Below are 23,635 nucleotides of genomic sequence, written 5' to 3' on the forward strand. Positions count from 1 at the left end.
AATGTTTAACAGTGGAATAGATTTACATAGTACTATCGTTTCCTAAAAGTAATGCTCCTGTCTGAGGAAATATTTTCTTAGATATTCTTACAAACCTCTATTTTTTTTTTTTTTTTTTTTTTTTTTTTGAGATGTAGTCTCACTCTTATTGCCCAGACTAGAGGGCAATGATGCAATCTCAGCTTACTGCAACCCCCACCTCCTGGGTTCAAGTGATTCTCCTGTCTCAGACTTCTGAGTAGCTGGGATTACAGGCATGTGCAACCACGCCCAGGTTTTTTTTTTTTTTTTTTTTTTTTGAGATGGAGTCTCACTCTGTCACTCAGGCTGGAGTGCAGTGGAGCGATCTCGGCTCACTGCAACCTCCACTTCCCGGGTTCAAGCAATTCTTCCTGTTTCAGCCTCATGAGTAGCTGGGGATTACAGATGCGTGCCACCACACCTGGCTAATTTTTGTAATTTTAGTAAAGACTGGGTTTCACCATGTTGGCCATACTGGTTTCAAACTCCTGACCTCGTGATCCACCCACCTCACCTCCCTAAGAGCTTGGATTACAGGCGTGAGCCACCACACCCAGCCTAATTTTTGTGTTTTTATTAGAGACGGGATTTTGTCATGTTGGCCAGTCTGGTCTCTAACTCCTGACCTCAAGTGATCTGCCCACCTCGGCCTCCCAGAGTACTGGGACTACAGACGTGAGCCACCACACCCAGCCACAAACCTCTTTTTGATTGAAGCAACTGAGAAATATAAGATTGTTTGAAAATTGTCTATATAAAAATGAGCAAAGCAATATTTATAAAAAATACTGTGATTAATAAGACAAACACACACAACACACTCATTACAGTGTGAGTCCCAGAGTTTGTGTCTGCATCACTCAATGACTGGTTTCAACACCTGACTCTTCAGTTTGGGATTTGGTGTAGGTTTTATTTCTTTGTTCGTATTAATGAGCCTCATTGTGATTTTGGCTTCTCTTTCTAAAGTTAGTAATCTTGAAATTATTTTGCTCATATGTATTATAAAAAACCTTGAGAAACCATGTACTTCCTTGCACATTTTTAAGTTGATATAAAAATTTTAATATAGGTTTAAGCAGTTGCAGTATGGTCAGATTATAAATGTTGAAGTTAAATTTTAAAGCAGTTGCATCATTTTTAAAATATTTTCAGGGGGACATTAAAAATGATGATTTGCCCTTCGCTATCATCTTGCTAATAATATATGTAAGAGATTATTTTTAATAGTCTGAAATTTTATATTGTTTCTTTTTTACAAACTTTTTGATTTCTATTCTACTCTCCTGCATAACTTTATCCCAATGTAATACAGTTAATCTTCATTATTGATGGGTTCCAAATTTGCAAATTCACCAACATGGTAAAATTTATTCCTTGCCCTAAAATCAGTACTGGCAGCTTTTAAGGTCATTCACAGAAATGGCAGAGTTGTGAAGATTTGAGTTGCTCAATAAGCATGTTCCCAGTTGAGGTTGAGTGTTCTGCTCTCTTGTTTCAGCTTTCATACTGGAAACAAATGCCCTTTTTGAGGTCTATATAGTGTCATCTTTTTCACATTTTGGTGCTTTTTATTGGTGATTTCACCGTTTGAAATGGCCCCAAGCATAGTGCTGAAGTGCTGGCTAGTGTTCCTGAGTTTAAGTAGGTGGTGATGTCCATTATGGAGAAATACACATTATAGAAACTTAGCTAAGGCATGAGTTATAGTGATACTGGCTATGCGTGCAATGTTAATGAATCAGTAATATGTAATAAATAAGCTGTCTTTAAACAGAAACACACATAAAACAAGGTTATGTGTTGACTGGTGGATGAAAATGTTGTAACCAGAGGCTCAAAGGAACCTAACCCTGTATTTTTCCCTAGGAACAATGCTTTAGTGTTCAGCAGTTTACTGTTCATGGTGACTTTACAGACTACAACTATAGGCTATAGAAAATAACAAGAATCAACTATTTTTTGTTTTGAATATCTTTATGCATCATCCTGAAGTATATCTTTGCATCAAAAACATGTAAAAGAATTAAAGTTTATGATATATTTTTAAATTCCCTTGTACCATAAGCCTTAGTATTAATTTCGAATGAATTGTGATATGTCATGCTATTTTTAGTACACAAATCACTTAAAAATATAAATATATATTTGGGTGAATGGTTTCTTGGTATTTTTGACAAATAATTACTAAGCATAAAAATATTAGAAATAAACCCCTTAATTAGATGAATGGGCTTATTTTTATGCATGGTAACCTGTCTGTGGATGAATATTACTTATTGCTGGAATGAAATACATTCAACATCATTTTGTTCTTCCTTTTCATTGTTATTGGTGTAAGCCCATGTTCTAACTAATAAGTTTATGGGAAAAAAAGAAATTTTATTATAGCAACTTCATTCTTTTAATGTCTTCAAACTTTTAACAAAAATTTGTTAGTAATATTTGTTATAATTACTCCAGTGATCTATCAATTTACAACCCGATTGAGTCTGTCTTTAATTTTGTTGAAAATACAGAATTTGAAGCTAATTACTTGGAAAAAAATCATGTAGAGACATTCACCTATTAAATTTCTAGGAAATTTATCAAATATATTTTATTAAGTTTTTTTAACTCACTATTAATTATTCTTGCCATTTTATCATTTAGATGCATTTTGTTAAATCTGATAAATTTTGAAATATTGGGAAAAATTGAAATACTCTTCAGTTTAATACACTTTTACCAATACAATATTTATAATAAAATTATTTAACATTTTTTAAATCAAAGCCTTGGAGTTGCATATTCCGTTTGTGGAGAGTGACCGCCTTTTGACATGATGTAAAACCAATCTTCTCTATCAAATTAGACAGCCATGAAGAGTTAATTTTTCAGAAAAAAATGGGCCCACCTAGCCATCTTATATCTGTCAAGCACTACATAACAACATTTCAGTCAATGATGGACCACATATATGATGGTGTTCCCTTAAGATTATAGTACCATAATTTTCCTGTACCCTTGCGATGCTCAGAGACATGAACACTACTGTATTAAAATTGCCTACGGTATTCAGTGCAGTAGCATGCTGTACACGTTTGTAGCCTTGGGGCAATAGACTATATTATATAGCCTAGGTGTATAATAGGCTATATAATCTAGCTTTGCATAAATACACACCATGATGTTTGCACAATGATCAAATTGCCTAAAGATGCATTTCTCAAAATGTATTTGCATCATTTGCTGAAGCATAACTATACTATAGAGGTAGGTGGATGGATGGGTGAATGGCTGGCTACGTGGATGTGTGGATGAATGGGCAGATGGACAGATGGATGGTTAGGTAAGAGATGGAACTTTGCAATCAGTTTGTCTTCTGAATGATATAAGGTGCCGTCATCTTCAGTATTAGAAACAACAATCTTAGCTCTGATCTTCTGAGACCTTCCCTGAGGAGGAATTACTTCTTTGGCAATACCAAGGGGTAGAAGTGCTAGGAGAGTTAAATGAACATCACCATCTCTCTTGTCCCTCTTTACTATGTATCTGTATTCATAACAACCTAACCCAACCCACGTGCTGATAACACAGTCCGAAATGGCTAAAAAATACATCGTTCCTACTGCCAACCTTTACCTTACTCTGAAAGAAATACAGCTCTACTGTGAGTTAATGGGGCTTTGGTTAAAAGAGGCTCCCTGTACCCAGTAGTTCAAGGCGTTCTCCTTTACCACCACCCTGTGTTGCTGCACCAGAGCCACCGTGGGGGACATTGAGTGTATTCCTTTCTTTTGTGAAGTGGGAGAATGTTGATCTTGAAGGGAAGCTGGGACAAAATGATCTATCATGAAACGTCAGCCATAAATGTGTTTTCAGACGTATCTGTTTGACGGAACGGTGTGTGAGGAATAGGAGAACTTTCCCTGGGCAAGTCCCATATACCTTCAGGGTAACATACAGTCCAGTGTGGAAGCCACTGACACAGAGGAGGGAGTTCAGGACCCAAGATTCTTTTTCCTGCTCCTATCCTTGTGAATGTTCGGCAAGCCACTTTTATTCTTTGTGCATCTGTTTCTTTCTTTTAAAAATAGGAATAGTAAATGGTTTCCCAATTATCTTTCAGTGCTGTTGTGAAGATTAACTGAGATAACATCTGTAAAAGCACTTTGAAAATTGAGAGCTCTATTTAAACAGAAGATATCATTATCAGTATACTAACGTCACTTTAGACCAATTACAGTTTACTATAAAGTGTAGTGGAATAGAACTCCATCGGGAACACTTTTCTTATTTAAAGAAAATAAATGGTACGTTTTTAAAACTGAACATTAATATGGCACAATTGACGTGATAATTACAATAATTTTTACACCATATGTTGGACGTGAAGTAAGAGCCAATAATTGTTGAAACTTAAAATGTGCCTAGGCACTCTTCTAAATACCTTTCCTATATTGATTTATTAAATTCTTACAACAACTTTAGGAGGTAGATATTATTATTATTATTATTTTTGCTAAGGTACACTGAGAAGGTATACCTTATAAGACACAAACCCTCTCTAGTTATCATCCAGTCTTTCTTCTCCTTTCTTTCTCATCTCCTTCCCCAAAGAGTTTTGCCCTTATTATTATGTCCACTTTCTCATCTTTTTTTTTTTTTTTTTGAGACAGTCTCACTCTTGTTGCCCAGGCTGGAGTGCAATGGCACGATCTCGGTCACTACAACCTCCACCTCCTGGGTTCGTGTGATTCTCCTGTCTCAGCCTCCTGAGTAGCTGGGATTACAGGCATGTGCCACCACGCCCAGCTAATTTTGATATTTTTAGTTAGAGATGGAGTTTCACCATGTGGGCCAGACTGGTCTCAAACTCCTGACCTCAGGTGATCTGCCCACCTCAGCCTCCCAAACTTCTGGGATTACAGGTGTAAGCCACCGCGCCTGGCCAGATACTATTATTATTGCCTGTTCTGTTGGCAGTAAATTGAGGGATAGAAACTGTGTGACATGCTTACACAGTTGGTTAGGATGGGACAGAGCTAGTCTATGAACCCACATGAAGGGTTCTAAAGTCCATGGTCTTCGCCACAGTATACACATCTTATTATACAGATTTTCAGTTGCATTTTTCCTACCTCTCTCTCCCTTAATGTAGTTTCTACTAAATAAATTTAAAGTGGAAGAATTAATTAAAGAATAAAAAATAAAAGTGTGTTGGGGAGAGAGAGAGGGAAAAAAGGGAGCGGAGGGAATTCTACTGCAGATACATTCTTGTCAAAGAACCAAAGCTGTTGCCTTGAGACTATGGGCGATATCTTCAGCAGTTGCTATTTTCTAAGACCGGGGTCTCTTACTCCCTGAGGAGGGTAGGAAGCCCTCATTCTGTTTCCAGCCAGGGAACCTGGAAGTGGTGGGAGACCTTGACATTCCTTGTCTGGTCCAATGCAGTACCGGGCACCTCTCCCACCTCAAGGAGGGAAGGAGTGGCAAGACTTGGGCTGTGATTCTTGAGTCGTGTGATCCACCTTTTCAAGTGGTGGCAGCATAGTCTTAAGTTTCTCTCTTTTTATTTTTCGAACTAGTTTTGCCTTTGAATCTATTTTATGTGATATTAATAATATTGTCACCCCTGCCTTCTTACGATTACATTTTGCTTGGCATATTTCTTTTTACTCATTTATTTTGAAACCATTTGTGTCTTTATATCTAAAATGCAGCCCTATAGACACAGTATAGCTGGACCCACTTCCTTCTGTCCACGTAGTCCCTGCCTTTTAATTGGAGTGTTTACTTTATTAGAATTTCTTGTAATTATTGATGTGGTGAGTTCTGGTCACCAGTTTATTGTATTTTTCTATCTACCTCTCTATTTTTCTTCCATTCTTCATTATCTCCTGCCCTGTTGGGGGATTATTTCAGTATTTTTTTGGAATTCCATTATGACTTTTGTTTGCTTTTTGGGTCAATATTTTTATTCATTTTGATTTTTACTATAAGAAATATAATGTCTGTCCTGAACTTCTTAGTCCCTTCATTGTTAATGTTGCTTCACTTCATAAAATAAATAAAAGACTCATATTTACCCCCCACCTATTATGCTATAATTGGCATACATATTATACCTATATGTTCTAAACTCCACATGGAATATAATTTTTGCTTTACGCAGTCATCTGCATTAAATAAATTATGTTGAATAAAGCAAAAAATTCCTACCTAATTATCTCCTGTATTTAGCATTTATGATGCTTTTACTGTTTCTTGTGGATTTGAATCTCTGTCTTGTACCATTTCACTTCAAGAGTTTATTTGATATTTGATATTTCTTGTAATATGAGTCTCCTTGTGATAAATTATCTTAATTTTATTTCATCTTAAAGTATCTTTATTTTGTCCTCATTTTAAAAAGATATTTTCACTGGATATAAATTTCTGCATTGACAAGCGTGTTTTGCTTTGTGTTTTCTTCCTGAACTGTAATGTTGTGCCATCACTTCTGGCCTCCGTTGTTTCTGACCAGAAGTTAACCATTAATTATGTCATTTTAACCCTGTATATGACTGACAAAGTTTTCTTCTTGTTTTCAAAGCTTGTTCCTTATCTCTGGCTTTCCATAGTTTGACTCTGCTATGATTTGCCTTGACACAGGCACGTTCATGTTTATCCTGCTTGACGTTTGTTGAACATCTTGAATATGTAAATGTATTTATTTCATCACATACTAAAATTTGAGGGCATTATTTTTTTAATAATTTTTCTGACCGATTCTTTCATTTTTTCTTTGTGACTCCAATGACATATGTATTAGATCATTTGATATTATCTAATATGTCCCTAACATCTATTCATTTAAAAACAATTATTTTTTCTTCACTAATGTTTCCTCTTTAATCTCCATTTAGGTATTAAATTTATTTAACAGATTTTTATTCCAGACAATTGTAGTTTTAGTTCTAGAATTTCCATTCGATTCTCTCTCTCTCTTTTTTTAAATAGAGATAGGTCTCACTGTAATGCTCAGGTTGATCTCAAACTCCTGGGCTCAAGTGATCTGCCTGTGTCGGCCTCCCACAAAATTGCTAGGCGTGAGCCACCACGCCCAGCCTGATTTTTTTTAATAATTTCTATCTCTCTGATTATCTGTCGTATTCCACTCATTGCAAAAAAAATTGTTTTTTCTCCATAAGGACAGTAATACTACTAGCTACTTTAAAATTTTGTCTCCTAGTTTCAAAATTAGAGTCATTTCAGGGTTTTGTCTACTTGATTTTCTTTTCTCCTGAGAATGGTATGCTTTCATCATTCTTTGAAATGTTAGATAGTTTCAAAATTATATCCCAGACATTATATAAATGTAATTACTGGAGACACTGAATTCTGTAATTTTTTCTCCAGTGACTCTGGGTTCTTTGTTTGTTTTGGAAGACATTTATTTTGGTTGATCTTGAAAAGAAAATCTGTTCTTTGGGTAGCAAGTCTGATCTTCATCCATATCTTTTTTTTTTTTTAATAAACATTTATTTTAGAATAGTTTTAGTTTTACAGAAAAAGATGCAAAAATAGTACAGGGAGTTCCCATGTACCCCACACCCAGTTTCCCTATTTTTGACATCTTACATTGTTATACTACATTTGTTATCATTAATGAACGAATGCCGATACATTCTTATTAACTAAAATTCAAACCATATTTGGATATTCTTAGTTTTACCGAATGTCTCTTTTCTTTTCCAGGATTCCATCCAGGCTACCGCATTGCATTTACTCATCTCCTTAGACTCTTAGACTCTAACAGTTTCTAAAGACTTTTCTTGTTTTGGATGACCTTGAAAGTTTTGAGGAGTGCTGGCCAGGTGTTATTTTTACAATGTCCCTCAACTGCGTTTTGTCCAGTGTTTTCCTGAAGATTAGACGGCTTATGTGTTTTTGAGAGAAAGCCCACAGAGATAAATTGCCCGTCTCATCACATTGTGTCAAGGGTAAACATGATGAAGATGACTTACCACTGTTGATGTTGACCTTGATCACCTGGCTGAGGTAGCCCCTTTCAGGTTTCTCCACTGTGAGGTTGTTTTTGTTCCCCTTTCCGTGCTGTATTCTTTGGGAGGAAGACACTGTGTGCAGATTCCGCAGTTTACATTCACAGGGGCGTTACAATCGGGGTGGTACAATCACAGGGGCATTTACATTCACAGGGGCGTTACATTCACAGGGGCGTTAAAATCACATGGGGGTTTACATTCACAGGGGCGTTTACATTCACAGGGGCGTTACAATCACATGGGGATTTACATTCACAGGGGCATTACAATCACAGGGGCGTTTACATTCACAGGGGCGTTACAATCACATGGGGGTTTACATTCACAGGGGCTTTTACAGTCACAGGGGCGTTACATTCACAGACATGTGAGAGCACAATGTCTGGCACATAGTAAGTGCCTGATTATTATTGGCATTGTAATGATTATTATAATTATGATGAAGTGGGTCATCTCACATTGGAATTGAGAAATAATTAGCTATAGTACTACCTTTAAAAGAAACACAGCAGTAAATAAACAGTAGTACTTGCCCTTGAGGAGTTTATTATCTTTTAAAGAAGGTAAAATGTATATCAAAAACAGCTAAATGTCCATAATTTTTAAAGGTTACAAGATGGTCGTTTTAAATACTATAAATATTATTTAATGAGTCAAATAATGTGGTCTATGGTTTATTTATGTTTTCAAGATAAAGGAACTGAGACCTAAAGAGGGAGATTAATAGATTGACCCCTAGCATCCTAGGCCAGTTAAAGGAGTCTGTGGGAATTTTTGCATAGGTCTTCCTAACACTGCAGGATATATAGATTGACCCCTAGCATCCTAAGCCACTTAAAGGAGTCTGTGGGAATTTTTGCATAGGTCTTCCTAACGCTGCAGGATGTACTTTTAACCCTTATGCCATCCTGCTTCCACAAGGAATGTGTTGGATATTATAAGATGTACATAGTAAATGCCACTGGTGCCCTGAATAGGGAAGATCAGGCTTTTGCAGGAGCTGATAGCCAGAGGCTTCTTGGAGGAGGTCACATTTGAAGTGGGCCATGGGGGTAGGCAGGATTTCAATAGGAAGAGAAGGAGGGAGGTCATGAATAAAAGCAAGAAGTTGTATGCAGCAGTTTTCTGTGATTTTTTTTTTAAACAGAGTACACATGGAGACTAATAAAGAAAGTGCTGGAATATAGGTTTGTGCTAGATGAAAGGGATCTTGGAGTCTTTCCTCACCAGCCAACAGTGTGAGACTTAAAGGATTTGAGTGGTGCAACATAGCTCTGTAGTAATAAGGCTCATTTTGCAGAACTATGTAGGGCCTTTTGGAGGTGAAAGGACTGGATCCAAACTCCAGTTGGGGGCTATTATGAGGTTCTAGAAAAGATGTGATGAGAGTGTGACTTTGAGCAGTGAGAGAAAGAATGGAAAGGAAAGGGCAGATGAGAGACACTGAAGAGGTGGGACAGCAGGTGCGGTGAGAAGACAGCAGGTGCGGTGAGAAGACAGCATGCAAACAGACCAGAAGATGCAGCCTGGGTCTCATGGGGAACAGTGGCTTCAGTAAGACAAATGGTGTCACCAGCATCCCCACCCCCTCCCTTCCAAAAGAAAGGGCAAATAATTGTCTTCATAGACCCAGTGGAGCATTTTGGCCAGGACCATCCAAGTCTAGGGCTCTGAGCCATAGCCCCTAGTGGGTCTTTGCTCTGGTCTATAGAGCAGCTTGGATTTTTTCCGTTGCTATACCTTGAGTGCTAATACATTGCCTCCTATTTTTATTAAGAGCTTCACTGTGGAGGGAGCGTGAGTGTGTACAAGCTGTCAGAGCTGAGTCTTTTCAATAAACTCATGGGACTCTTTCAATTCCAATCAGGCAAGTGTCCTGCTCAAGCCTCTGTTTCTCAGGATGGATGTCAAAGGGAAAATGCAATTTTGGTTTGCAGGTCACTGACGAATATATGAAAGGGAAATCTCATGGGCAACTCTGTTTTTCACAAATATTGCTCTATAGCATTAAGTTTTTTGTTGTTTAAGTGAAAGAAAATATATGCCATTCACTGAAAGGCCGCAAGGGGTAAGTCGGTTGAGAAATGTTGCTATGGCCATTTAAGGGCTTCAAGTGATGCTCACTTCCTTTCTCCCTTCCAATTTCCTTGGTCAGTGTTTGTCAGGTTCAACTCCAGCCATGGTTTCCCAGTGGAGGTCGATTCTGACACCAGCATCTTCCAGCTCAAGGAGGTGGTTGCTAAGCGACAGGGGGTTCCGACTGACCAGTTGCGTGTGATTTTCGCAGGGAAGGAGCTGAGGAATGACTGGACTGTGCAGGTGAGTCTCCCTTGGTGGCCGTTTCTGGGATGCCGCCAACTCCATTGCTCATGCCGCCTGCGCTGCCAATCTGACATTCATGCCTGAGATCTAATAGAATAAATAGTGCCTGGGGATTCCTTGAACTTTACTCCACACTGCTTCATTAATTCTGACCTTCTTAATTATGCATTAAAACAGCAAGCAGGAAAGATTGGAAGAACAACTGTGTGTGAGAGAGAGAGAGAGAGAGAAAGAACACACGAGCTAGGCTTAGTGAATAAATGTTTACTGACTACAGGAGCAGCAAGGCACAATTTCTGTGTCTGTTCAATTTCTGCTTTACTTATTCCATTTGAATCTTAATGAAGAAGGATTCGAATAAATTGTTCCCAGTCAGGCTGCTCAGTCCGTGCACTGTGAGGAATTCGTAACCCAATTGTGACCCCTGGAGGATAGTGAGGGCTGCTGCTATGCTACGCTAGTGGAGGTGTGGGCTTCAGGCCTCACTGGCAACTAGCTTTGGACACTGCTTGGCCAGGACCAGAATTGCACAGTTCCGCAGCTGGTGGGGAAGGAAGCCTGGAGCACAACAGAAGTATACCTTTGCATTGAATTTCTCTAAGGTTCAGTAAAATTGTACCTGGAAATAGGCCCCTGCAACATAACAAGAGTGAATGATGCTCTCTTTTCTCCTGGCCCCAGCAGAGCTTCTGGCAGCCCACTGCTCCTAGCCCCATGAAAGCCCTACACACTTGTCATTCGGATTGGTGATCTTTGTAGGAATCAGGGGGAACTGGTGAGGTGACTGATAATACCACCATCACCTAGAACTAGAGACCAGTCCTTTGTTGGGGAAACTCGCAAATACAGCTCACCATTTGTTGACGTTATTCTTTGGGAATGCAAGAAAGACAAACGCTTTCTGGGAATGGTTCCTGTGACTGTTACGGACCCTGCAGATATGTGTTCCCCTTTTCTTAACCAGCGTCGATTAATGGCACTCTGGTTTACAGCTGTATGGGGACCACTGCTCCGCACAGGGGCACTCCTGGGTCAGGGTACACAAAGTCCGTTCTTGTATCTGCATCCTTTCCCAGGCTCTTCCGGGTGATGATATTTATGGCTTTGTAAAATGCTCTCAGAGTTTGGGTATACAAAGAAGCTATAGAAATGCAAATTGTTCCTGTCGTTCTGCATTTTGCATCTCCTGCTGATGGTGTTGAGGCACACACTCATTGTGCACAAACTGCTGGGCTCTGCTTTCAGGCAATTTGGTTTTATAAGGGAAGTGCATGTGCTAAAAAGTGTTTTGATTTTTTTTTTTCTATTTCAGTCAGCTAAAAAGCTTTTCACTGTATCTGCCAACTTCTAAATCCAAGAATGTTTCCTTCACAAATAAATAAGTTTAAAACAGCTCCTTGAATCAAAACATTTTATATTGCCAGAACCTTCAGGTTCTAAACTGCCATTTGTGCTGATTCGTATAACAATTAGTGATTTCGTATGTAGTTAGACTAACTGCTTCAGAGGATTGACTTTGCAAACATATATGCATAAGACATGTGTTGATTTATGAGTCTTTATTTTGACAAACACTTTTTAAGCCCTTCCAATGTCCTAGGCTTCTCAGGGGATCCAAAAGAGAGACATAACTCAGCCCCTGTTTTCATGGAGACTGCTCTTTATTTATGAGCCCTAAAACCAAGAGAAATGTTAGATTGAGCCATATGGGACTGCCATTTTTATCGGTTCTACAATTCCATGTGGTTCAACCTAATAGCTATAATACATGAATATGAAACGTAACTGCCATATCGCACCTGAAAATATTATGAAGTTTTAAAGGTGGAGAAAACACATCTGGTTGGAAGTCACTAGGAAGAACTTCATGGATGAATTGAATTGAGGTAGGATTCTGTAGATGCAGGAATGGAGGAATGAGCATAGAGAATGCTTGCTGAATAGGGTGGGTTCTTGTTCTTCTAGAACCTGAAGGAGATGTTGAAGATTGGACAAAAAATAAAATATGGGCTATATTTTACATAACCTTGACTGACTTGGCATTGAAGTTTCATTGGTGGGGAACTAGAGAAAAATGGGTTGCCATAGAAGGAAATGGGAAGTCTGAAGACCCAGTTTGGTTGGGAGAAGGGTGCAGCATTGTTCCAACATGATGGGAGTTGATGCCAGCTGAGTACATGTGTTTGGAGATGTCTAACCGGCTATTGAGAACTTATGTCTGAGGACACTGAAAAAGAAAAGTTGATAATTATGGAACTTATATTAAATCACAGTTAAAAGATTTAGGTGCCGAGAAGTTGGCAAACTTTGTTCATAGAAGAGTTTCACTGTAAAGACTAGGAAGTTACACATGTAATTGCAAATTGATGTCTGTGTTTTCTTTAAGTGTACAACTGGCAGAATTTTAGCATCCTTTGATATTCTTGTATAATCTTAGAACATATGTTTGCAACTATTTAGTCAATACCTTTCAGTTACTCATTATCATTACAGGTGCTATATTTCACAGTATAAGCACAAAATATATAATAATAAGTTGCTGCTGAGAAAAAGAAGATGGACCTTGCATATGAGCTACTTAATGCTTCCACTGATGAATAGTAAATATACACCGTGGTATCCTGAGGAGGAGATGACTGGGGTGGTATCTGTGCTTGCTGGGTGTTTTCCTCCTGTTTTCATTGTCATTATTATAGGTGATATGAGCGTATATATTAGCTTATCATACAAAACTAGATATTGTGAGTATAAAAGAATACCCTATCAATAATTATTCCAGGACAAAAGGTATATGTTGGGAGTATCGTAGGAACACTGAGGCAATGCTCACCCCACATATTGAGCAGTATCTCTCACACTTAGTTTCACCTTCTTTGAGGAGGAAAGTAGTTTTAGTGCCTCACCCCAGGTACTTTGGGGAACTGTAGCTTGAGACCATCGTCTTATGAAATGTCATAATTTTAAAAAGTGAGTTTGTCTATTTAACTGGCAAAGGGTATTTGTAAGATTATAATAGCATTGATGTCACATCTAAAAAAATTTCATAGAATTCTCAATTCCGGAAGAACATGCCCACAGGCCACTTAGAAAGCACTTTTAGAGTATAGTTCTTTTCATTACACACTCATCTGTTCAGTTTTGTTGTTGGCAAGACTTTAAGAACTTTAAAGAATTAAAGGAAAATGGGAAAAAATAGAGACATTGAAAAACGAATGATCTAGCACACATTCTGCTTCTGGGAAGCTGGAGTAGACATACTTTTCCCTCTTCCTCCCAGCAACTACACTAAAAAGCCTACACATTGCATATTGTACAGTTGACTCGTGGAGTCATGGAGTTAGGGGTGCCAACCACTATGTCGACAAAATTCATGTATACTTTTATCTCCCCCACACTTTACCAGTAGCCGGCTATTGACGGGAAGCCTTATTGACATCATAAACAGTTGATTAATACATATTTTTCATAGGTAATATGTGATGTATGCTTATAATAAAAAAAGCTAGAGAAAACATTAAGAACATTCCAAAAAAGGAGAAAACATATTTACTATGCATTAAGTAGAAGTGGATCATCAAGATTTTCATCGTCTTTGTCTTCATCATAAGGAGGAAGAGGAAGAGGGGAAGTTAGTCTTACTGTCTCAGGGGTGGCAGAGGCAGAAGAAAATCTGCATATAAATGGACCCATGCAGTTTAAACCCATGTTATTCAAGGGTCAGCTGTACAAGCTTATTAAGATTCTGAAAGTGATGAGAAGAATGTGGACAGAGTAGGGATTTTAGAACCTAAGGAAGAATACAGAGGTGAATTTCTTGAGTTTTCGTTTTGCCACATTACCTCAGATGTGGAACTGAAGTAACTGGCAACCTGAAAATGTCAACATGTGTAGACAAAAATAAAAGAGAAGAGAAAAGAAGTGGAGAGGAAGGGAGAGGCAGAGAGAGAAGGGAGGGGGGAAGGGAAGGGAAAAGGAAGAAAGGAAGGAAGGAAGAAATCCCCAACAATGGCCTGTTTTTTATCCAAAGGACTCAGAAAGGGGCTGCCTAGCAACATAGAAAATATTTAGACAATAACCAGTCTACTCCAGCCAAACGCAACAGAAAAACTGCGGCCCTATCCTTGTCCCCACCAACACTAGTAAAGGCCGAGTGGAGAGCCTTTTGTTTGAAATTTCTGAAATAAAACACTCACTGACGGGTATGACACAAGAATGGAAGGAACAGAGAAAAGAGTCAGTGAACTGGAAGATGGAACATAGAAATGACACTGTCCAAATGGCAAAGAAAAACTAGGCTGGGAAAAGAAAAAAGGAATAGAGCCTCAGAGACCCGTGGGACTCTGATAGAGCATTTAAAGTTTGTGTCAGGGGATTCCCGGAAGGAGAAGATAATGGTGGGCAAATGCTCAACGAAATAATTGTTGGAAACTTCCGAAGTTTGCAAGAGACATAAAGTTATAGATGGATTCATAAAGCTGAGTGAATCTAAAACAGGAAAAACCCAAAGAAACCCACACCAACACACAACATAATTCAGCTTCTTAAGACTAAAGACAAATTGTAAATCTTGAAAGAAGCCAGAGAAATATCACACCTTCCCTATAGGGGTAAAATTGTTCTACGGGATTTCTCATCAGAAACCATGAAGGCTAGAAGGAAGTGGCACAATGTTTTTCAAATACTGAAAGAAAAGAACTGCCAACCTGTAATATTATACCCAGTGACAATGTCGTTCAGGAATAAAGAACAAATCAATACTTTTTTTTGGATAAAGAAAAGCTAAGCGAATTTGTCACCAGCAGACCTACCCTAAAAGAATGGCTAAAGAAATTTTCTAAACAAATGAAACAACAACAACAAAAAAGGAATTTTGGAGCACTAGGAAGGAGGGAAAAACATAGTAAGCACAAATATGGGTAAATACAATGCACTGTTTTTCTCCTCTTGAGTTTTCTAAATTATGTTTGAGGGTTGCAGCAAAAGTTATAGCATTGTCGAATGTATTTCTATATGTAGAGGAAGCATTTCAGGCAAATATAAACACAGATGCAAGGAAAGGTAAGATTTCTAAACTTAACCTATAAAATAGCAACTGCAGTAGAGCATGACAAGTTAAGAAAGTATAAAGTAACGTCTACAGTAATCAGTGAAGTAGGTAAATAGCTAAAATACAAAGTAAAGACAACACCAAATGCTGGTGAGGATGTGGAGAAATTGGATTACTCACAAATTGCTAATGGGAATATAAAATGGTAGAGCCACTCTGGAAAAGAATATAGCAGTTTCTTTAAAAATGACATATGTATTTACCAGATGACAGAGTTATACTCTTATTTATTTATCCTCGAGGAATGAAGACATAGGTACACAGACAAATCTGTATATGAACGTTTATAGCAGTTTTATTCAGATTAGCAGAACATGGAAACAACTCTGATGTCTTTCACGGTCAATGGTTCAACAAACTGGTACCTCCATACCCTAGAATATTACTCAGCAGTAAAACAGGAGCAGGCTGTTGATACACAGTATATCTTGGATGGATCTCAGGGGAAATGTGCTGTGTGGAAAAAAACCCTTCCCCAAAGGTCATACACTGAATAATTTTATTTATATAACATTCTCAAAATGACAAAATGATAGGAATGGAGAACAGATTCACGCTTCCCAGCAGTTCTGAAGGGCGTGGAAGCAGGCGAGAGGAGGGTGCGGCTGTGAAAGTGTAGCAGAAGGGACCCTTTGACCGTCCTCTGTGCTAACTGCAACAATGCTTATAGTACAATCATAACATCTAGCTTGACAAGATGTTACCACTGGGGGAAACTGGGGAAAAGGTAGCTGGCATCTTTCTGTGCTATCTCTTACAAATGCATTAGAATGTGTAAGCATTTTAATATAAAGTTGAATTTAAAAAAACAGAGTATCTGTCCACTTTTACAGAGGAATTGAAACTATCACTTTCTCAGAAAATCCACAAGCTTGCTGTTTGTCTCTCTTTTAAAGGGAGAGTAGGTATTCAATAAGTGATATTTAACATAAGAAATGAGAAAAACAATTTAATTGATTAGCAGACACATTTAAAGACTTGTTCATACTAAGAGTATGGGGTGAGTAAAACTTATAGAGATATTAATGTCTCTTTCTTGAATTCTTTTTTTTTTTTTTTTTTTTTGGAGACAGAGTCTCGCTCTGTTGCCCAGGCTGGAGTGCAATGGCACAATCCCTGCTCATGGCAAGCTCCGCATCTGGGTTCAAGCTGTTCTCCTGCCTCAGCCTGTCGGGTTCAAGCAATTCTCCTGCCTCAGCCTCCCGAATAGCAGGGACTACAGGCGCCCGCTACCATGCCTGGCTCATTTTTATATTTTTAGTAGAGACGGGGTTTCATCATGTTGGCCAGGCTGGTCTCAACTCCTGATCTCAGGTGATCCACTCATCTCGGCCTCCCAAAGTGCTGAGATTACAGGCATGAGCCACCGTGCCTGGCCTCTTTCTTGAATTCTTAAACAGAATTTTTAGAACATTATAGATCTGAATAGACATGATGAGTATTTATTTGCAAAGTCTTTACCAAATATTTCAACTAAGCAAAAGTAAATAGTTCTTGACAATTGTGTACTCCAGTTGTACGTATTTTTAAAATTAATTTGTTATGCACTATAATTTTAGGAAATAAATAAGCCAGGTTGGGCACGGTGGCTCACTTCTGTAATCCCAGCACTTTGGGAGGCTGAGGCGGGCAGATCATTAGGTCAGGAGTTCGAGACCAGTTTGTCCAAAATGGTGAAACCCTGTCTCTACTAAAAATACAAAAATCAGCTGGGCATGGTGACGTGAACCTGTAATCCCAGGTACTCGGGAAACTGAAGCAGGAGGATCATTTCAACCCAGGAGGCGGCGGTGGCAGTAAGCTGAGATCACGCCATTGCATTCCAGCCTGGGCCATAGAGAGACTCCGTTTCAAAAAAAAAAAAAAAAAGGAAATAAATGATCTGTTGTGGTTATAAAGTTAGAGAAAACATTAGTAACATATTTATGTAATATAATTTAGGGATGTAATAGCTTAATTTGTGAACTAAATTTATGCAAAATGCTTTTTTTTGTAGTTCAATACTTTTTTTTTTTCTTTTGAGACAGAGTCTTACTCTGTCCTGCAGGCTGGAGTGCAGTAGCATGATCTCGGCTCACTGTGACCTCTGTCTCGTGGGTTCAAGTGATTCTCCTGCCTCAGCCTCTCAAGTAGCTGGGATTTCAGACCTGTACCTCCACACCCAGCTAATTTTTGTATTTTTAGTAAATATTGCTTTCTCTATTGACTATAAAACAGAAAGAGGCTAGCATCAATTTAGAGCATTGAATACATTTCCACCATGATTTTTTGTTTGTATATAAAAGAATTCTGCAAATGACCAACATAATTCGTATTTTAACTGATTATAGGATAAAAGAAGGCCAGGCTCAATACCATTATACCTAGAGCACAGTTGTGCAGTGATTTATTTCTGTGTAAGAGATTAGTCATGTAAATGAGATCCTCCATCACTACAGGACTGATACAGGCATCTTCTCTCTGAAGGGTTGCCTTGCAAATGGAACTTACTGCTGGCCTTCTTTATTTAGGCAAATATGTCCTCTTGAGTTCCTCCAAAGAGCAGGTACATTATGATATGAACAAGTAAGTGCTGCTACATGTCTGAGTCTAAAATCAAAGAATGGTCATCTGTACAGAGCCAATGCTCACTTCGGGAAGACCCTTATTTCATCTATGTGTGTCTGGTTGCGTCTATGTGTCAGTCAGAAAGTATCCCTGAATGACTTACCTCTTTGCATAATTCAGAACCCTCAGAAATGTTATTTTTCTGTTGAAAGGAAGCCTTGACATTTCTGTGCCCATGTGGACTTACAGAACATCTCTGAGGATTGCCATCAATAAGCATAGACTTGAAGAAAAAAAAAAGCTGAGATTCTTCTAACTTCTAAGAGGCTGAAGATATGTAGTCTGTGGATTCATTTAATAGGCTGTCATCTCACATATGTTTCCATTGTGATTACACTCATATTCCAAGGCAAGCAATGTGTGAGAGGGCGAAACTGCAGCAATCCAATCTCCAAACTCTTAACATAGGATGCATCTTATTAGGGTACAGGAAACCTGATAAATGACAGAGAAGAGATGACACACCGTGAAATTGTGTTACTATTCACCGAAGTCCTAGTTTCAAATATTCTGTTGTCTCCATTATTGGACTAAGATGCCATCATCCAATTGACCTGATGTTATCTGAGATTTTGCTTAATACAGTCATCATCCTTTAGGGAAGAATTTAAGAAATGAGAGGTTGTGTCTATATACCCAAAAGCTCTGAACCCAAAGATGATTCACTGAAATTCCGTCTTTACTTTTTTCCATTTTTACCAAGTCATTGTAACAAGCCTGAGATTATTGTCACGGAACAATAAGATTGTATATGAGAAACTTCTTTCAAACTTATATACCAAACACACTTATGATGAATATATATGGGGGTATATGTGCTCCTTCATTTTCTATGTATATATGGGCTTGGATCATAGCTTTAATTAATAAGTTACCATTAGTAAGTATTTACTCCAGCATTGATTTTCCTTAGATATAAGTTAAATGGCAGATGAAGTTAAATGTGTGGGATATGATCATTTATGTTATAATAGTTTATGTTAAAGTATAACTTTAGTGATGCCTCTAAGACACAGAAAACACAGATAAATGGGAATGAGAGAGTCTGGCCTAATATGTTATGTTAACTTTTTTTTTTTCAAATATTAGGTTTAATTTTGATAAAAATGAAATTCTCATAAACAATTTAGCAGTAGAAGTTAAATTAACTGATATTAATATTAGACAAGTGAAGATTGCCATAGTAGCCTTTATAAGACACAGAAGGATGGGCTAAAAGATCTTTCTTTGGCCATGCACTAAATCAGAGGATGCACAGACTCATTTGAATGGAGGCAGAACATCAAGTATTTATTGAACAATTGTACAAGCCCATGATTTATAAAGTTGGTGTCAGTGTAGTGTTCTAGTATCAATTGGTTTTGGATTTTTAAAAAATGTTTTAGCCTTTTGTGTGTATATGTCTTCACACAGATAAACATACATTCATTTGGGGGAATGCATTTCTTGAGAAAAGTTGTAATTTTTGTGGGTGTATTTATGTAAACTGCATTGGATTGAAGATTTTATTCATTGAATTTTATTTTGCATGGAATGTTTCCTGTCTTATTATTTGTTCTGGTCACTTTGCATTCAGAGGTATCACCCAGATAAGATTTAATATGTAGACTAATTATGGCACAGAGCTCTGTTTTTTAAATTAATAGAATATTCTGACGTTAGAGGGAGAAATGAGGAATGTGAGAACCCACTGATGTTTGTGTTTTGAGTACATCACAAACTCAGTTTCAAATATGTGGGCTCTTGAAAGCTCAGTGCAGGTTTTGCCAAGGATATTTTCTGCTCATTTTTATAGCCTTATGTATTTCAAAGGCAATTGGGTCTGTGTGTTTGCATTCCATCTATACATAATTCATAAAAAACATTGTTCAGAAAAGAGAGGAAATAAACACAAACATTTGTTTAAGATAGTTCTAGTGTTATTTAAATCTTGGACACTAAGAACTTCAGAAGCTGCTAAAGTAATTAACATCTGCTTCCTCAGTTTACCTGTTTTGTACCTTGGAGTCAATTCTTCTCATTTTGAGGAACATTGAGATACATGCTGTTCTTGAAAGAGCCTAAAACCTTTTATGTTTTTTCATCCCAAGGGAGTTTTATGATGCCATCCTGCACATGTGCTTATTGCTATATATAAATGAGAAGTCAAAACTTCAAGAATGTCATATACTAGATGAAATCACTTAGAATTCAACTAGACTTTCAAATACACTGTTATAATGAAGTACAGTAGATATGAATCACTCTAAAGTCAGACTGTCTGGGAAGGGCAAGTCATTTACGTTCTCCAGTCTTTATTTTTCTGATCTATATAAAGTGTAGAGAGTAATAATGCCTATATTTTTGTATGTTTGTTTTGAGTGTTATATGAAATTTTACCTACAAAGGACTGACACATAAACACATTTTGACCTGTTATTAGTTTAATTTGATGAATAATTCACAAAAGAAAAGATAAATAATTTTTTTGTGATGTGCAGTGAATTCATCCCATGATTTATTCTGTTTTAAAACATTCCAAAAGGGGACAGATATGCCTCATGCCAAATTGCCTATTCCACACTCGAACTAACCTGAGAATAGAATATATTTGTGGGAACTCCTTTGACTTAAGTATAAACAGTTATCTTAAGAAGATATATATTCTATTCTAATGGAGTTTACTTTTTTAATGCACTGAATATATCTGTATATGAAATTTTATTTGGGGGAGCAATTTTGCAAGAGTACTTACTGTTCAAAATCTGTTTAACAAGGGGCATGAAGTAATTTCAGATTTCTCCTAAGAGTCTGTGAGTCGCTTGAAGGTAAAATAGAGGGCAAGAGGATCAGGAAGCTCTCTGAAGAGAAAATACATTCTAAGACGCACTTAAATAGTTATATTTTTGCCTCTGTAATTTATGAGCAGAATGAAGATTTTGAATTTACATAATCTGTCATTTTGTAGTACCCTGAAATCTAGTTGTGTGGCTTTAGCCTTGCAGATTAAATAGATACTGATCTTTTTGTATTTGTGTTTGTTTTGATGGCTTTATTTTAAAGGTTGGTTTCTGTTTGGTTGGTTGGTTTTTTTTTGTTTTTTTTTTTTTAAGATGGTGTCTCGATTTGTTGCCAGGCTAGGCTGGAGTGCAGTGGTGCGATCTCCATCTCTTGGGTTCAAGTGATTCTCCTGCCTCAGCCCCGCTAGTAGCTGGGATTACAGGTGTGTGCCACCACACCCAGCTAATTTTTGTATTTTTAATAGAGACGGGGTTTTTCCATGTTGGCCAGGATGGTTTCGAACTCCTGACCTTGTGATCTGTCTGCCTTACCCTCCCCAAGTGCTGAGATTACAGGTGTGAGCCACCGTGCCTGAGCAATCTTGGTTTCATATATGCCAATTTTTAATATTGCTTATGTCATATAATATTGCATATAGCTGGTGAGTTCATTTCTATCCTTTGCCTTCAACTCAATGGCATTGTTTTTGGGGGGAAGCATGTATCTGATTTGACGAGTCATACATTGGTTATTCAGTCCTGTTCACTGATACAATTTGAGATTTTTAAAAATTTCCCTAAGAGGGCATATAAGCTTTAAAATAGACTTAAGCAGTTATGGTAAAGGGGGAAATTCTTCTAATGATTCATTTCAGTTTATTAAAACTATACTATTGAAAGTTAAATAATAAGGGGTATTACTTTTTGAAAATGGCAATAAATTCACTAATTACTTTGAAGTCTTGGTCTGATTAGAAAACATACCTATAGATTTTGCATTATGAATTTGAAAAATATAATACATTTGCTGATAATCTTTTAGGGTTTCCTGCTTGACTTGGTATTTTTAATTCTTGCCTCTGGTGGAGGAATGTAGTGGACAATCTCTTATTCAAAATGATTGGCAATTTTCTTTTGTTATTTTGTTTTTAATAGAAGAGATTGATGAGAGAACTATAAAAATATCAGTCTGTTTCTTTAAATAAATGAGTTTTACCTATAAAAAGTATTTAACCTATAGTTTTGTTTTGTTTTGTTTTGTTTTTGAGACAAAGTCTCGCTCTGTAGCCCAGGCTGGAGTGCAGTGGCGCGATCTTGGCTCACTGCAACCTCTGCCTCCTAGGTGTCAGTTCACGGAATTCTCCTGCCTCAGCCTCCCGACCTAGAAATAGTTTTACATATAGTATTTTTATTTTTTATTTTTTTTTTGAGATGGAGTCTCGCTCTGTCGCCCAGGCTGGAGTGCAGTGGCCGGATCTCAGCTCACTGCAAGCTCCACACCCCGGGTTCATGCCATTCTCCTGCCTCAGCCTCTCGAGTAGCTGGGACTACAGGCGCCCGCCACCTCGCCTGCCTAATTTTTTGTATATTTTTTTTAGTAGAGATGGGGTTTCACTGTGTTGGCCAGGATGGTCTCAATCTCCTGACCTCGTGATCCGCCCGTCTTGGCCTCCCAAAGTGCTGGGGGATTACAGGCGTGAGCACCGCGCCCGGCCCTACATATAGTATTTTTATAGATACTTCCTAGAAAAATAAATTTTAAAAGAACTAAATGTAAATGACTGACAACAGTTTGCATATCACATTGGCCCCTCCTTAAGTTTCTGTGCACATTGATGATACATACCTATTGGTTACAAAGTCATCTCTCTCTGCAGCATTCTCAATTACTGTCCATCCTCCACAAGGAAACCAAGTCCATTTTTTTCTTGTTTGCAACTAAATGGGTTAAATGCAGTGGTAAGCAGGTAAACTGGCTGTCTATAAATACAAAGCTCTGGTTGTCACTTTGGAGTTTCCTTGCAAAACCTGCCAGCCCTGTTTTTTTTTAAGGGAGCAGCATAATAGCACTGAAGGTGGCGTTGGGAAGAGGCAGCGCTGGGAAGAGATGTTCCCCATCCATTCTTAGGAGGCAGCCTGATCGGGCCCAGCACACACCCCTGGAATTTGTTCCTTATCTCAGCACACTGTTCTTCCACCCTTAGATTTGTTCTGCCCTTTTAAATCAGAAGAAATTTTCGTCCATAACACTTTTTCAGATACTTGAAGATAATCCATATGCCCCTCAGTTATTTCTCTTCCTATTTTAGCAGCCATATGTTTTACCTACTTTGGAGGAACTGCATTTGGTCTTTTCTAAAGAGAGAGGACAGCACTAGATTCTCCAAGTGGCCTGATCTATGCTGGAGTGACTACATGCACCGTGGTATAATCTGCCTATTAATGTGGCCTGTATTTTATTTTTAGGATCAATGATATGACTTAGAGAGCCATACAGTTCATTTAAACCCCTACTCTGTTTTTACAAGAGATATACATAGATATATATGCCAGTTTCCCCATTCTGTATTCATACAACTGATTGTTTTAAAATCTGTTCACTCAACACTCTTTTATTGGGAACCCATTATGTGTCATAAGGCATGAGCCTTGCTCCCAACAATCTTTCAGGTCACAGTGTACAAATACGTGCACAAGTCATAGCGCATGGATTAGGAGGTGGGCCACATGGGTTGGAATGTAGCTTATGCCGTTTTGACCTTTGGTGCATTAGTTAATGTCTCTGTGCC

At 37.9% G+C, this 23,635-nt stretch overlaps 1 protein-coding gene across 2 annotated transcripts in view; it reads left to right on the top strand.

Annotated features, from left to right (window-relative positions):
- The window catches only part of PRKN (parkin RBR E3 ubiquitin protein ligase), a 1,373,216-nt gene that overhangs the window by 271,033 nt on the left and 1,078,548 nt on the right, over nucleotides 1-23,635 (top strand). For both annotated transcript variants that reach the window (XM_015137330.3, XM_015137331.3), the window contains exon 2: nucleotides 10,207-10,370. In XM_015137330.3, coding sequence (XP_014992816.3) covers nucleotides 10,207-10,370 — 164 coding nt within the window. The remainder of the gene's footprint in view (nucleotides 1-10,206; nucleotides 10,371-23,635) is intronic.

The sequence above is a fragment of the Macaca mulatta genome, chromosome 4, assembly GCF_049350105.2.
Source record: "Macaca mulatta isolate MMU2019108-1 chromosome 4, T2T-MMU8v2.0, whole genome shotgun sequence".
NCBI classification, from domain to species: Eukaryota; Metazoa; Chordata; class Mammalia; order Primates; family Cercopithecidae; genus Macaca; species Macaca mulatta.